The 16,856-nt window shown below is 36.3% G+C and overlaps 1 protein-coding gene across 1 annotated transcript in view; it reads right to left on the minus strand.

Annotated features, from left to right (window-relative positions):
- Positions 1 to 3,969: 3,969 nt before the first annotated feature.
- pcgf5b (polycomb group ring finger 5b) overlaps positions 3,970 to 16,856 on the minus strand; it is a 42,518-nt gene continuing 29,631 nt past the window's right edge. Inside the window, exons 8-9 of the mRNA XM_056469331.1 lie at positions 15,811 to 15,900; positions 3,970 to 5,172 (exon numbers count right to left, since the gene is read on the minus strand). Coding sequence (XP_056325306.1) covers positions 5,125 to 5,172; positions 15,811 to 15,900 — 138 coding nt within the window. The 3' untranslated portion in view covers positions 3,970 to 5,124. The remainder of the gene's footprint in view (positions 5,173 to 15,810; positions 15,901 to 16,856) is intronic.

Here is a 16,856-nt window from a genome sequence, read left to right on the forward strand (position 1 = left end):
AGGATGTAAAATAAGTCTCCCAGAGTATGTGAATTTTCAGGTGGGGGCAAAAGGGGGGCAATGCCTCCTCAGAAAGAATTTGTGCCCCCTTAGTTCTCATAAAAGGATTAGCTCACGCAAAAATGAAAATTCTTTCTGTCATTAATTACTAACACTCTTGTCATTCCAACCTTCAGAGCACAAATTTAGATATTTTAGAATAAGAAAAAGCAATTCAATTATGAAAATTGTGATATTAAAGCAATGGCCCAGAGATCTGGTCCCTACGTCAGATCGGGGTGAATTCGTATATAGCCTTTAAAATGTGCAAACTCTAAACTCACAAGAGGGAAAACTGGACTAGTGGATGACATGAAGGCAAGCTGCTTAATTCATTTCATGTTTTGGTAAACTAATTCTTTAAATGAGCTCTAAAGAGAAAAAAACGCAAAGAAATTTGCTGTAAAATTAATTTTAGCAGAGAGGCAACTGCTAGTCATTTTTACATTCATTTTTTAGTTAGGGATTATTATTAGCGTAGCCTAATAAAAATGTTTAGTTGGACACTGTAGAGTCCCACAGTAGTCTACACTCGAATTAACATTATAATTTATTATATTTAATAATATTAATATTATTATAAGCTATAAAATTGACAAAATGCAGAACCTTTTTGAATGTTTGCTTTCATTTTCAAATCACTAAAGTGCACTTTTACAGTTGTGAAAAAAAAACATCCCATTATGCAGCAGCAGCCTCAAGTTAGGACACTGAAAAACTGTTTTTCAAGTGTAAAGATGATCAGCCTGCAAAATGAAATAGGTATATTGTGTGTGAGTAAGTGGATTTGCAGCAGATCAACTTCTCACATGTGCTGCAGGTAGGCTGAATGATTTTTTTTTTTTTTTTACTTTTTTGAACAAAGTAAACAATACAACTAGAAATTACCTGATACAAAATACAAACCTCCTGAATCAGACAACAGACAAGCATAATAAACAAAATGTTATAAAAAAGATAAAAATAAATAATAATAATAATAATAAAAAAAAGGTAGGCTGAATGATAATTTAAAAAAAAATAATTTAGGCTATACTGCTATTTGCTCATGCAAAATTAAACACCAGAAAATATACTGTAGTTCTATCTTAACGGCTAAAATACAGTTAGCATATTCATTTTATTTTGACTTGTAAGCTCATGGCCCTAAAAATTTAAATGTAACCTGAAAACTAGTTATTTAAATAGGCTTAATAAATAAATAAATAAAATGATGGGTAGGCCTGATAGCCTAATGGCTTATGGTGGCATTTTTACAAATGCCAACCGGACAATTTCACGAAAAAAACCCAACTCATGATAGCCTAACATAAATCATTATTTTTACCTTTAAAATACCTTTTGTTTTACCTTTTTTTTGGCTACACTAATGACCTAAAATGTAACAAATACAATACAAATCTAACCATACATTTAGCCACAATTTTTAAAATGACATTAGAATCCTAATTGTGCCATTTTGCTGACTGTGGCTTTAAATTCAAATGAGATTGTCTTCCCAGCCCTCTAGGGATTTTATGCTAATAGGGATGGATCGTCACTAATGGGTGGGGCTTTCTCCCTCTGATGACATGTACAAGGAGAGAATGTCAATCAAAGTGTTTCTGCTCACTGGTTTTATAAAGTGTGATTATAAAAAAATACAATTGATAAATGTTTACCATTAGAAGCTGGTTATATTCACAGGCTGTTGCCACACAGCTGTTTAAACACTTTTAAAAGGGATTTTTTGCAAAATCTGAGTGAGTGGGTAAATTAGATTCTTAAAAAAATAAACGTTTGGCAGCAATTGCTATTCATCAAAAGCAATGAAAACTAAATCATTTGAAAAGTCAATGGATTTTGGCTGGGGATAAATTCTGTCCTTGGCAGATGAACCTTAGATGAAGTCACAACAGAGAAAATATGAGGCAGTGCTACATGCCGCACCCACAGCTACACACAAACACACACAAAAGGCATTTTCAGGAATAAGGGAGAATTGTGAAACATTTGTAATACATGCAATATACTGTAATAAAATCAGTATTATCAGTAGTGTTACAGTAATTATTTAATTTTAAAAAATGTAACACGAAGACTTGTTTTATCAATAGTCATGAGTGTATTTTCCACTTTTCTTCTAAACGAAGACACACAATACAATAATGTTATTTACATTTACATTCTCTATGGGAATGAGGGGCTTTACATTGAAAAATAGAATATTCTAAGCAGCATTTGATGTTTGTTTAACATAAAAGATACATTTAGATTTTTCAAAAGATAAAATATCTACAAGGGCTTCTTACAAAAATACATCCTGATCATTGCAGCACAACAACATTCAGAGGTCTATTCTAAACACATCATTCAACTTCAACTTAATAATTTATTCTTAAAGTCACCATTTTGAATGTGAAACCAATTTCAAGATAATATTTAATAATATACCTTGATTGCCGTTATGATTTTTGTTTTGATTCTGTCAATGTAAATTTTCAGGGACATTTAAAAACAAAAATCATAAATGTGTCACTAAGTAATGCAAAAAAAAAAAAAGCTTCTTTGAATTCTGTTTGACAGATTAGGTAGCTTTGCTTCATGCACCGAAATTCTAGCTTTATCTTTTCCACATGGTCTCTGTCTGTGAGTATAGTTTGTTGTAAGTCAAGGCAAACAGTTTTTAGCCACAGCATCCCATGTGGTCTTTGGTGTAATATGACCAGTCTAATATACTGTAATAATTCCTGTTTATGAGGTCTAGCAAATCCCTTAATTCTATTTTATTAGAGTAAACTATTAGTACTTCCTTTGTGTTGGCATTTCTTTCTTTGGAGTACTTGTTTTGGGATTTATTCTGACATAAAACAGGCAAGCCAGGATTTTACAAATTGTGAGTAGTTTTTTTAACCTACTAGCTACCCAACATAAACAAAATTATGGTAAATCTTAATTCCTTCTCAATAGGGTTTAGGCAGAAGTATGCAGAAGGACTTTTAATTTTCAGTAACCTGGGTCAAGCGCTTCCAGTGCAAAATTGTCAAAATTGACGCATTTAAGGTCTGTTTTCTTTAAAAATCAACAATCTTTACTGCCTGATTGATATATGATATAAAGCGGGTCTCAGATTGTACAAGAAGCACTGCCCATGCCATGTCTTTAAAATATGAACATTTATTTTACTCCAGTATTTTCAATGGTGTTTCTGCGTAAGCCTGCTGATTCTGACAGTGCGTCCGTGCAAACGGCTTTTTATTTAGTTTTACGCTTGAACAACTAAATTAACGCTTAACTGATTGTATTTTAATTACATTACAACATCCATGCTGTAAAAGGAACCATATAATATTGAAAAGTCACATTACCTGTTCACGGGCAGTTTATCGGTATGGGAAGAAACACTACATTGTAAAAAAATCCTGGTTGCCTTAAATTTTTAAGCTAAATCAAACTAACCTAATGAGTCTATTATACTTATATTGTGTAAACTGACTTAAAACATCTTGCATAACTCATAAAACTAAGTTAGAACATAATTAATTTAGTTTAATAAGTTATAATGACTTAAAAACATATTCTGTCAGGACTAATTGATCATATAACTTTTTACAGTGTAGCTGTGCATATACCCTATTAAGATAGCAGATAGTATGATGGCATTATTAAACATCTACTTACTGTATTTAGCCAAGTTAACTGCTGCTTTATTTACAATTAACTAATTAATTAATGAGGCACATCTGCAAAGAAGTCACCAAATAACCAAAACGCATTTGTGTGATCACAGAAGTATGTCTTATAATAAATACACTATAAATAACTGTTGTAAAATTTACAGTTTTACTGGCAATTTTGGTTGCCAGTAATACCGTAAAATTTACAAACGCACTGTAAATTAACAATTACAATTATGCTTTAATGAGTTTTACAGCATAATTGTAATTATTAATTTACAGTGTACTTGTAAATTTTACAGTATTATTGGCAATTTTTACAGTATTACTGGCAAAAATTACGAGCGCACTGTGAATTAACAATTACAACTGGGCTGTTGTTTTACAGTAAATTTTACAGTATTACTGGCAACAAAAATTGCCAGTACTACTGTAAATGTTACAGCAATTTGTTTTACAGTGTAGAACACTTAAAGGAACACTCCACTTTTTTTTCTTTTTTTGAAAATAAACCAACTTCGCTAGAGTTAAACAGTTTGCCACACTGTAAAATTTACAAAAACAGTTAGTCATGACAGCATATGTTTTTAATTCATTGCAACTTATTACTTAACTTAGTTAATCATGTTCTAACTTAATTTTATTAGTTACGCAAGCTATTTTAAGTCAGTTTAACACAATACAAGTTCAATGGAATCATAAGGTTAATTTGATTCAGCTTCAAAATTTAAGGCAACCAGGATATTTTTACAGAGCAGCTTTACCATTTTCACCATGGAATGGCAGCAAAGTTTCTTGATTCATATGCCTGAATGGGAGAATAGTTCTTAACCACATCGGCCAGAAAAGCTTTTCATTTTCCATTGGACTTATAGAGTCAAGCTTTAATTAGGAAAATTATGGATTAAAAATGGTAAAACTCAACTGTAATGTACTGTAAAATGAGCTTATTAAAAAAGTGCAGTGTTCCTTTAAATGGGCAAATAAAAAACAGACTAAACTTAAAACCCTTAAAAGACTTTGAGATTTCCAATCATCTCAGACTCTTTAAATATTAGAAAACTGATTTTAAACCACTTAAAGGGACCTAAAAATATAAAATATATTTATAAGCTTAGCTCTTCATAAGATGATTTAAGGCACTATAACGTTTTCCACTGTGACATTTTTCAAAGGAAGCTACAATCATATGTAAATCGCTGAAGGTCCTTAACATGACGTCACTTTGGTAAATAAAGCACAAGATAAGAGAGAAAAATCACACAGTCTTGTGGCATGGTCATGTTGTAGGTCACAATAAAGATGGCCCCAATCAAGAGAGTTAATGAAACTGAACAGAAGAGACAGGTAGAGTATATCTTCAGAAGAGGACGTGTCCATTCAATTCGCTGTCTGTTGATGGGCTGAAACTTGTGCAGGATATTTCAACCTAGCCAAAGTCAATGCGCGGTCGATATTCAAGTACCATTGGGTAGACCTGAAAGAGAATTAGCAGAATAGTAAAATACATCAAATTGACAGTTTTTGGAAGACAACATGTGCTCTATCACAGTGTTTCTCAACCACGTTCCTGGATGACCACCAACACTACATGTTTTAAATGTCTTCTTTGTCTGTCACACCCATTGCAGGTCTTTCAGTCTCTGCTAAAGAGCTGATGATCTGAATCAGGTGTGTTTGGTTAAGGAGATATGGAAAATGTGCAGAGCTGGCGGTCCTCCAGTTCAGAAATACTGCTTTGGTTGAGAAACACTGCTCGATCCAGCCTCACGAGAAAACATAAGTATTTTACATTGTCAGTTTAGTGGCTAATTTGTACGAATTCGTATGAGTTCAGTCATACGAAAATGTACAATTTTAAAAAGGAGGCATGGGACCTAACCCCGCCCCTAAACGCAACTGTCATTGGGTGATGAGCAAATCGTACCAAATTTTACAAATTAGATTGTACGAATTCATACGAATTAGCCACTAAATCAAAATGTTATGATTTGCAGTGAGATTGCGTTACTCTATCAGACATATTCAATAATTCAATATATTGTCATAGTGAACCTACACAATACTGATATCATGGGCATCTCAAAATACAGTAAATAATTATTTAGGTCACACTTTATTTTAAATGTACAATAATCAAAAAATAAGACCACACATTATAAGCACTAATAAACTGTTAATATCTTAATAATGGGCAGGTATACGCCACAAGTAAATGGTGTGAATTGTTTCTTAACCTAAAGTGTTACCATTATTTATTATTCAAAAATTTAGAGTGCTTTTTAAGAATATGCGCATTGCAATATCCAAATGCATGGAGATATAATTGGTTAGTTGAATAGATCAAATGAAGAATTTTACATGTTAATCTGGCCTGCTACATGTTGAAATACTGATTGATAATTCTGTGACTTTTTATATGGCTATTGTATGTTACTATCAATGTGCAATATGGCTCTAATAGTTAATATTAGTTCATTTTAATAAAGTCATGATGAAAACTACAAAGCCTTTTATTAAGTTGATTTCTGAGGTCATGGCATTACATTCATATTCATAATCTGATTCCAAGTCAATCTTATTATTATTATTTAGAGTTGATTACTAAAACTATTCAGTTGATTTTTTTTTCTAATATTAACATAGTAACAGTAATCAAACTTACTTTTTCTCACTGTTGCTGACTGTGAGAAAAAGTTGACTGTCTTGTAAAGCGTATCTATTGTGCTATTGTAGTTTTGCAATTAATTAGCTTGAAACACTTGTTTACTCTGAACATGTAGATACAATAAAGCACCAAGGATTTTTTTTTTAAATATTATACCTATTAAAGTAACTTTTTTGCAGCTTAGATCAATTTTATCCTCCTTACACTGGCTGCCTGTTAAGTTTCTTATTGACTTTAAAATATTACTTCTTATCTACATAGCTTTAAATAATCTAGCTCCTGTTTATCTAACCAACCTCCTGTCTTGCTACAATCCAACCCGATCTTTAAGATCTCAAAACCTAGAGCTTCTGGTAGTACCCAGAATAGCAAAGTTGAGTAAATGAGGTCGAGCCTTCTCATTTATGGCTCTTAATCTCTGGAATAGCCTTCTTGATAATGCCCGAGGCTCAGACACACTCTTGCAGTTCAAAACTAGATTAAAGACTTTTTAGTAAAGCATACACTCAATGCATCACATTGCAGTATGATGTATGAATGTGCTCCATGCATCTCATTTATATACACTATGAACAGCAGCTACGCTAATTATTCGCTTTGTTCTCTATTTCCACCTGGGGATATTAATCCCGAGGTCCCAAGAGATTATGCAGTGCCACTGATGCGATCCAAGACCTGTGAAGGGATGATCCCAAGGTTTCCACAATCCTGTGCCAGACCGTATCCTGAGCAGCTGCTGTGGTGGTCATGGATGAGTGGAGAGCATGAGACTGATTCCTGTGATACTCCAGAGACAGACAAGTCTTCCCTGATGTCCAGCGTTCTCCAGCCTCCGGTGCCTAGACTGCAGCTCTGCACAACAGGAAAAATGGTCGTGCACAACTGAGCCTGGTTTCTCTCGAGGTTTTTTATCCTTCACTTTCACCAATTGATGAAGTTTTTTCCTCGCCGCTGTCGCCACTGGCTTGCATAGTTCAGGACTTGTAAAGCTGCGCATCGATGGATTGCCCTTCAGTGTTTGGACTCTCAAAAGTGAATATTAAACCACACTGAACTAAACTGAACTGACACGGTTTCAATTTACTATAATCTTCTATGTGAAGCTGCTTTGACACAACTTACAATGTTAAAAGCGCTATACAAATGAAGATTAATTGAATATCGTGAAAATACCATCTACCGTGATAAAAGCTTTAGCATTTAATTGCAGCAAGACAATATGAAAGCTTTATAAAACTATGTTCTTTATTGTTTTATTCATATTTAGGTAGTTTGAAAAACATCCACTATTTCAGTAATCTTCTAAATACCATTCCCAATTATTCCCCCCACAGAGTTTCCCATAAATTCTCAAAAAAACTAAACAGAACATAATTGCCAAAACAAACCAAAAAGTTTCAGCACTGCATTTTCTTTCCAGGAAAGCATATGCAAATCAGAGAAATGGGTAAGACTCTATATCAGTAGTTCTCAAATTTTTTTCACCAAGTACCACCTCAGAAAAAAATTGTCTCTCCAAGTACCACCATAATGACCAGTATTGAAACACAGTAGCATAGTAGGCCTAATTAAGCAGCTACAGCACTGCACAGTTCAAAAACGTGGCAGATTAATTCTTCTTCTTATGAATATTTATTATTGTCAGCCACTTTAAACATTATAAATAGTTTGAACATAAACACTGTACTGTGCTTACAGGTAAAAAGAAATAAAATGTCAACGTTTAAATTAAAATGTGCTTTTAAAAGTTAATTAAAAATGACAATGTTCTTAAAAGTGAAAAGAATACTGCTGTACTTAAAATGTAAAGTATTACCTTGAAGTAACCTGTTTATCAAAACCTGAAAATGTTCCTTGGACCTCATAAATATAGGCTATGTCATCATATTCACATATATTAAACTCTTTTTGATAAATTTTGAAATATATGATGCATGTATATATAACTTATTTGTATCTTTGAAATCTAAAAATGAACTTGTATTTTAGATTAGATTAGATTCAACTTTATTGTCATTACACATGTACAAGTACAAGGCAACGAAATGCAGTTTAGGTCTAACCAGCAGTGCAATAGCAGCAAGTGCAGGATACAGGTATAAGTTATAAAGTGCAGTTATAGAAAAACTATGGTGATATTTACAGATGGATGTACTATCAACATTATATACAGGTTGTATTAGCTATGAACAGATTTACAATAAATGAATATATGTACAGGATGCTATTAATAATCAGGAGTGGCAGATAGATAACATAATTACAAATGTCCATGTGCTGTGGGTATGTCCAGTTCAAGTAAATGAATCAGTGCAATGAATATGTGCAAACTTTAAATGTGCAAATGTTAAATAGTGCAGTGATTGTGAGGAGTATAAGTTAGAGGAGTGTGGGGGGTGTATTGGGGGGGCAAAAGAGTCAGTGAGGGGCAGAGTTCAAAAGGGAGACAGCTCTGGGGAAAAAGCTGTTTCTCAGTCTGCTGGTTTTTGTCCGGGGGAGCCTGAAGCGCCTGCCGGAAGGCAGGAGAGAAAACAGTCTGTGAGCAGGGTGAGAGGTGTCCTTAAGAATACTGCGTGCTCGGCGCAGACAGTGTTTCTTCTGGATGTCCTCAATGGTTGGCAGTGTAGTCCCTGTGATGCGTTGGGCAGTTTTCACCACCCGCTGCAGTGCCTTACGCTCAGCAACAGAGCAGCTTCCATACCAGACTGTGACGCAGTTGGTCAGGATGCTTTCTATTGTGCAGCGGTAGAAGTTCACCAAGACGGCTGATGAAAGCTGGTTCTTCTTAAGTTGCCTCAAGAAAAATAGACGCTGGTGAGCCTTCTTGACCAGGCTGGAGGTGTTGGTGGTCCAGGAAAGGTCCTTAGAGATGTGGGTCCCCAGGAACTTGAAGGATGAGACAGGCTCAACGGCCATCCCATTAATGTGGATGGGATCATGCGAGCCTGATCGTCCCTTCCTGAAGTCCACAATGAGCTCCTTGGTCTTGCTGGTGTTAAGGAGCAGATTATTGTCGGTGCACCAAGTGGCCAGATGCTGTATCTCCTCCCTGTAGGCAGTCTCATCATTATTGCTGATTAGACCAATCACTGTGGTGTCATCTGCAAATTTGATGATGGTGTTGGATCTGTTCACAGGCCTACAGTCGATGGTAAAGAGAGAGTAGAGGAAGGGGCTCAGCACGCAGCCCTGGGGTACACCAGTGTTGAGTGTGACGGTGGTGGAGCAGATGTGGCCTGATCTAACATTCTGAGGTCTGTTAGTCAGAAAGTCCATAACCCAGTTGCAGAGAGACGTGTTGATATCCAGGTCTCTGAGTTTGATCATTAGCTTAGAGGGTATAAGAGTGTTAAATGCTGAGCTGAAGTCAACAAACAGCATTCGTGCATAAGTGTTTTTATTGTCCAGGTGTGTGAGGACAGAGTGCAGTGCTATGGAGACGGCATCTTCTGTGCTCCTGTTGCCACGGTAGGCAAACTGATGTGGGTCCAGTGTGGATGGCAGAGAGTCTTTCAGATGTGCCAGGACCAACCGCTCGAAGCACTTCATGATGATGGGTGTGAGTGCTACAGGGCGGTAGTCATTCAGGCATGTTGGGCTGGAGTGTTTGGGCACTGGCAAAATAGAGGTGGTTTTAAAGCATGTTGGCACAGTTGCTAGGTTAAGTGACAGGTTGAAAATGTCTGTGAATACCCCAGTGAGCTGTTCTGCACATGCTTTGAGGACGCGCCCAGGGATACCGTCTGGTCCAGCAGCCTTACGCACATTGATCCGACTCAGTGCAGTGTAGACTTCTGAGGAGGTGAGTGTGATAGGTGAGTGGTCGGTTGAGGTAGTGTTCCTGGTGTAGGGTTCTGTATTGTCTCTTTCAAAGCGGGCATAAAAGTCATTTAGCTCGTTCAGGAAGGAGACATTTGTGGCTGTGGGGGTGGACTGGCTGGGTTTGTAGTTGCTGATGGCCTGGATGCCCTGCCACATGCGCCGAGGATCAGAGTTGGAAAAGTGCTCCTCTAGCTTTAGCTTGTAGCAGTGCTTGGCCTTTTTGATGCCCCTCTTCAGATTAGCCCTGGAAGTGCTGTAGGCCTGTGCATCCCCTGATCTGAATGCAGTGTTGCGTGCCTTCAGCAGGAGGCGCACCTCCTTGTTCATCCATGGCTTTTGATTTGGGTATGTGGTGATCTGTTTCTGGGTTGTATATGAATTGGATTTACATATTTAAATTAGAAATTAGATCTGCTTACTGCACGTTAGAGTAGGCTATTTGTGTCAGAAAAGCAAGTGATTAAACTATACCTGTCAACACTGGGATATAAAAATAGATGTGAAAAATGACGGGATATGTCCACAACAACAGTTACAAATATGGGGAGGAAATTAGCTTCAAATGATAGAATACATAACAAACATTAGAAAATTGACAATAAAATAAAAGGTTTAGCCTATTAAAATCAATTTACTGATCACGTCGGTGTTATCATACACGTCAAAGGTGTGTACCACAGTTTGAGAACCACTGCTCTATATAACACAATGATCTAAGCATTGATGTCACTGAATCAAAAACTTGTATAATATAAAACTAATAGTTTATTGAAAACTATTCACACATTGTTTTATGTTGTTTATACGAGGCTGTTACATCATTTTAAAAAACTACATGAAAGAGACCAGTCCGATCTTTTCAACTTGTTATAGCAATATGTATTGGAAACATGCTCCGCTAAAGTAGAAGGCCTAGACTGTGTTTACGCTTCCATATCACTTTGCCAAAGGATTCAAAAAGTCCTCGCATTTTTTCTACATCTGAAACTGTTTATTGCTTCACTTAAGTGTTATTGTTGATGTGTAATCTGATTCTGAGTTAGTCATTACAGAATTCACAGATGTTTTATTCTTCATGGAGAATGCAGCTACATCTCAAACACATTGATTCACAAATGCTCTCAAACAACACAGTCAGAGAAGCTTTTCTATGCAGAAGTAGGTAAGGATATTTCACCACTGTACCAGAAAAATAAAAAAGGTCTGCCCTTTCGGACCCGTTCTGAGCCTCAACATTTTTCAAGGATTTCAGTTTTAAACTTATGTAGATTTCATAACCCCAGAAGATGTCAAAATCCCAAAACAGATTATGTAAATCTGTCTTCTAAATCTTATTTAAAGGTGCAGTTGGGGATTGTCTTCAGAAATATTTTTGTTGTGCTGGTTGAAAGTCTCTTCATATTCTAATAGTACTGATTAAAAGTACGTAAATGATCTAATGATGAATGAAGAATCAATGAAAATCTAAAATATTTTTTTAAATCCTGAATTACTATTGGAGTTACTTTTTTCCATGCAGGAGGAAGGACGACACCATGGCTGAAGTATTTCTTTTTAACAGGTAATTTTATGTTTTAAAACTATTTTAGCCATGCAAAGCTTAAGTAGATTTTGTTGTTACGAATGGGCTATATGCAAAGAAGTGCTGTTCAGCTACTGAAGTTTTCCGGTGAAAGATTGATGTGAGTATTTTCAGTTTCATAAGGGACCTTTTACAGCATCGATAATGTAGATTTTTTTTATTTAGTTTGACAACAAAACAGAAGTAAATAGCGCTATTCCGCCTAGCCTGCTTTACTGCGGTGAAGTTGGTTTATATTCACATTTGTTCATTTTTGAACAATGACAAGCTATGGCACACCTTTTGTATTGTTTACCATGCTACTTTAAATATTTGGTCTGAAATAGCATGTACATAGTCGCTTTAGGACAAAGCACGTGAGAGTCCAGCGATCCTTGCATGCATGAAATATTGCACATTATGACAAGTTTTGCTTGCGAACTACACAACTGAAAATGTGCTAGATATAATACAGCGTAATACAATTACTGTCTTCGTGTGGAAACGAACATGAGGAGAACATGCAAACTCCCCACTGCGCCATAGCGCAGACATTATATTATATTATATTATATTATATTATATTATAGTCACACCATATCAAATGCATAGTTTTTAGTTACTAGTTATAGTAATTAAAGGTATTAGTAACTAATAAAGTTATGGTAACTAATATCCTTAACTTTTCTGATTTTTTTTGTAATGCAATAATGTAATGGTTCCCAATGTGAGGGTCGGGATCCCCTGGGGGGTCACGAGACAATGACAAGGGGTTGCTTGGGGACTTCCAAAAGTCAAATAAATTTTATTAAACTATTAGAATAACTATATTTTATCCATACCCTACAGAAGATAAAAATAGCAGTTAATAGTTACATAAAAAGCAATAGCATGCAAATAAAAAGCCATCAACCTTTTATTTTTTTTATAGGATTGGTGTGTTTACTTTAGATTAACAACACAGCTAAAGCATCAGCTGCAGCAGATTGCCATGAAGGTGTCAGAAAGTTTAACCTGCTGTAAAATCAATCAAATACATTAAAAAGAGTACAGGTCACGACTGAACATTGAGAATGATCTCTGAGAGACGGTCACCAAAATTACACCAAGAATAGACTTGTGCTGAAAACATTGTGTCCACCAGTCTCATTCAATGCGGTTAATATTAAATTGAACAAATTAATAAATTACTATATAAATTATAGCCTATAGTTGTTAGACTGTTGCACTTTTTTGTGTTGCCAGTGTGCTCTTGTTTATATAGACCTATTGTTATCTGTGTAACATTACTATATTTATAACCACCTCCGAGAAATGTGGAGGTCGCGAGTCACTGGTATTGTTATTTTGGGGGTCATGGGCTGAAAAGTTTGGGAACCCTTGCAATAATGAGCACCTTTTTTAAAGCTGCTTTGAAACAATAATTATTGTGAAAAGTGCTATACCATCAAACTTGAATTGAATGGCCAAAAAGAACAATAAATACAAATTTCTTTCAGAAATAATGTAGAATAGACTACTGGTAAACTTACATAAAACTGAAAATGACAAACACTTTAAACATGAATTTCAGTTCCTCTCACTACACAACATAACCATTATTTTTTAAGTCATTTACATAAATAAAAAGTCATACTTTGCTGTTTACAATATACATGCTACCCCTGGGAGACATTATTAGAAGACATGGGATCAGCTTTCACTGCTATGCAGATGATACTCAATTATATATTTCAACTAAACCTGACGAGACGTCTAATCTGTCCAAGCTAACTGAGTGTATTAAAGATGTTAAAGACTGGATGACCAACAATTATCTTCTCTTAAACTCAGACAAAACAGAATTATTACTTATTGGGCCTAAATCCTGTACACAGCAGATCTCACAACTCGACCTACAATTAGAGGGATACAAAGTTAGCGTTAGCTCTACTATAAAAGATCTGGGTGTCATATTAGACAGCAATTTAACTTTTAAAAATCATATATCCCATGTCACAAAAACTGCTTTCTTTCATCTGAGAAATATCGCTAAGTTACGAAGTATGCTATCCATCTCAGATGCAGAAAAGCTAGTCCATGCTTTTATGACTTCTAGGCTGGACTACTGTAATGCACTGTTTGCTGGCTGCCCAGCATCCTCTATTAACAAACTTCAATTAGTACAAAATGCAGCTGCCAGAGTTCTTACCAGGTCTAGAAAATTTGATCACATCACCCCAATTTTATCCTCCTTACACTGGCTGCCTGTTAAGTTTCGTATTGAATTTAAAATATTGCTCCTTACATATAAAGCTTTAAATAATCTAGCTCCTGTTTATCTAACCAATCTTCTGTCTCGCTACAATCCAACTCGCTCTCTAAGGTCTCAAAACTCAGGGCTTCTGGTAGTACCTAGAATAGCAAAGTCGAGTAAAGGAGGTCGAGCCTTCTCATTTATAGCTCCTAAACTCTGGAATAGCCTTCCTGATAACGTCCGAGGCTCAGACACACTCTCCCAATTCAAAACTAGATTAAAGACCTATCTGTTCAGTAAAGCATACACTTAGTGCACCACTTAGGGGGCTTCCACACAGGTTATGCATCTTGTTGATATACACTATGAACATCAGCTATGCTAATTATTTTCTTTATTCTCCATTTCCACCTGGGGATACTCTTCCCGAGGCCCTCAGACTATGCAGAGTCACTGATTCGATCCAAGACCAACGACGAGATGATCCCAAGGTTTTTTTTATATCCTGGACCTGGCCGAATCCTGAGCAGCTACTGTGATGGTCATGGAAGAGTGGAGAACATGAGACTGATTCCTGTGACGCTCCAGAGACAGACGAGTCTTCGCTGAGGCCTGCTTCCAGCCTCCGCCACTGAGACTGCAGCTCTGCACAAGACGTTTGGCCAGCGGAGAAATTAAAATGGTCGTGCCCAACTGAGCCTGGTTTCTCTCAAGGTTTTTTTTCTTCACTTCCGCCTTTAGTGAAGTTTTTTTTCCCTCTCCGCTGTCGCCACTGGCTTCCATGGTTCGGGATCTGTAGAGCTGCGCATCGTTGGATTTGCTCTTCAGTATTGGACTCTCAGTAGTGATTATTAAACCACACTGAACTGAGCTAAACTGAACTGAACTTAAACACTACAAACTGAACTACACTGTTCCTATTTACTGTGACCTTTTATGTGAAGCTGCTTTGACACAATCTACATTGTATAAGCGCTATACAAATAAAGGTGAATTGAATTGAATTGAATAAAAATAAAAAGTCATAAAAAATAAACAAATATTCTACATGATATAACATGCCAAGTTACATGATATAACTCATACTCATATATAAAAATCACCATGTTTTTTTATCTAGAATTTTATATTATTAGATTTAATCTTGAAGAATTAAAACTCAAATGGTGTGTGGGATTAAAAAAAGAAAATGCTGAAATGTTAATGCCTAAACAAGCTGTTCTTTCAACCGTTAGAATACACAAAAATAGATTTAAGTTGTTTTACTAAAAATAAGAGTCTGCGGGGTGGCTGTACCACACAGATGGAAAGGCATACACAAATCAAAAGGGTATGCAGGGACCCTCATTAAGACGTGACATTACACGATGAAGACCCCGGGTGAGTTTCACGAGGACACGCACGAGTAGGGACCCCCTGCTGGGGCATCCATAGCCCTCCTTCACCACTTGAGCAATTCATGACCTGACCCCTACACCTCATACCTCCATACTTCATTACAGCCTTGTGTAAAAGTGACAGTCACAATGCTAGATTTAACTCTAAATGGCCTGCCCACTTAAGGCTGGACACGAGAGACTGAGCTGACTTGTTTTGGAATAAACCTTAAAGTTTTATGGACTTAACTTCGCTGCTTTGAATTGTAAATACCTTGAAGAGCACAAGCCACACAACTTGCTATGAAGCTGCTTTGAATAACAGGCTCTGCCACACTGCTCACCCCAGTGGAAAAGATGAGAGGATTTAGATTTCACACATGAGAGGATAGGAGAGGAGAGGAGAGGAGAGAGAGAGGAGAGAAGGAGATGCTGGTATTCTCATGACTTACATTTTCTCCCCGAAGCCTCCAGCGGGTCATGTAGATGAACTCCATGGTGTGGTCTTTACCCATGATTTCACCATTGCATAGAACGTCTAGCTGTGGAAACAGTTAAGTCACTGTCAGGTCAATTTAAATATACGGTAGGCTGAAACACACAAGCAGAAATCAAACAAGCAAGACAAAATGGAAACAAAGGGGTTATCATACACCCGGTGCAATAAGGTGCAAGACGTGTTTGGCGCAACGTGTTGCTATTTTCAGACCAGCTCAACACTTGTTTTTCCATTTTGCACCATGTTGTTTAAATAGCAAATCTATTTGCCCCACTTTGTGGACTCATGGGTGTGCCGGTCTAGAAAAGAGGTGTGTTAAGGCGCATTGTTGGGTGAAAGCTGGTCTAAAGTCCAGCACAGAGCGCGTTAGTTGTGCGCCTTAAACGCTTACACATTGCTTAATACACACAGAATGTACAACAATACGCAAATATCTTTACAAATGAAAAAGAATTAACCACTACCTCCATGCCTTCTTCATCTCAGGGGGCTTTTTTTCAGTCTATTCATGACAACTTGCTTTTGTATAATGTTATTATCTTTATTAATATTATTATTATTATTAGTAGTAGTAGTATTTATTATATGTATATTTCTTTTAGTAAAAACAAGCTTAGATTTGTCCAGCTGACAGGTTTTGGACCATATGGGGCATAGGACATGTGTTTGGATATAACAAATTTTTTTGAGACTCAACCCTGTTAGACCATGCACCATGGCGCAAATCGTATTTTTCCATCCTTAAAATAGCAAAAGTGGTTTCGGACACGGCCTTAATGCTTTTGCGCCCTGCACTTTAGACTTTGCACCTAGATCTTTAAAATAGAGCACATAATCTGACTGTCAAAAATGCAGGGTTCACACAATTCTTTTATGTTGTTCCAACACAAATTGATTAGGAAACAACAAATTTGACTCCCTGCGTGATGCCATAATACACTCAAAAAATATTTTTGCTGCTTGTTCAAACTACATAATTAAAATGAGCTGAAACAACAC

The sequence above is a fragment of the Danio aesculapii genome, chromosome 12 (genome assembly GCF_903798145.1).
Source record: "Danio aesculapii chromosome 12, fDanAes4.1, whole genome shotgun sequence".
Lineage (NCBI taxonomy): Eukaryota > Metazoa > Chordata > Actinopteri > Cypriniformes > Danionidae > Danio > Danio aesculapii.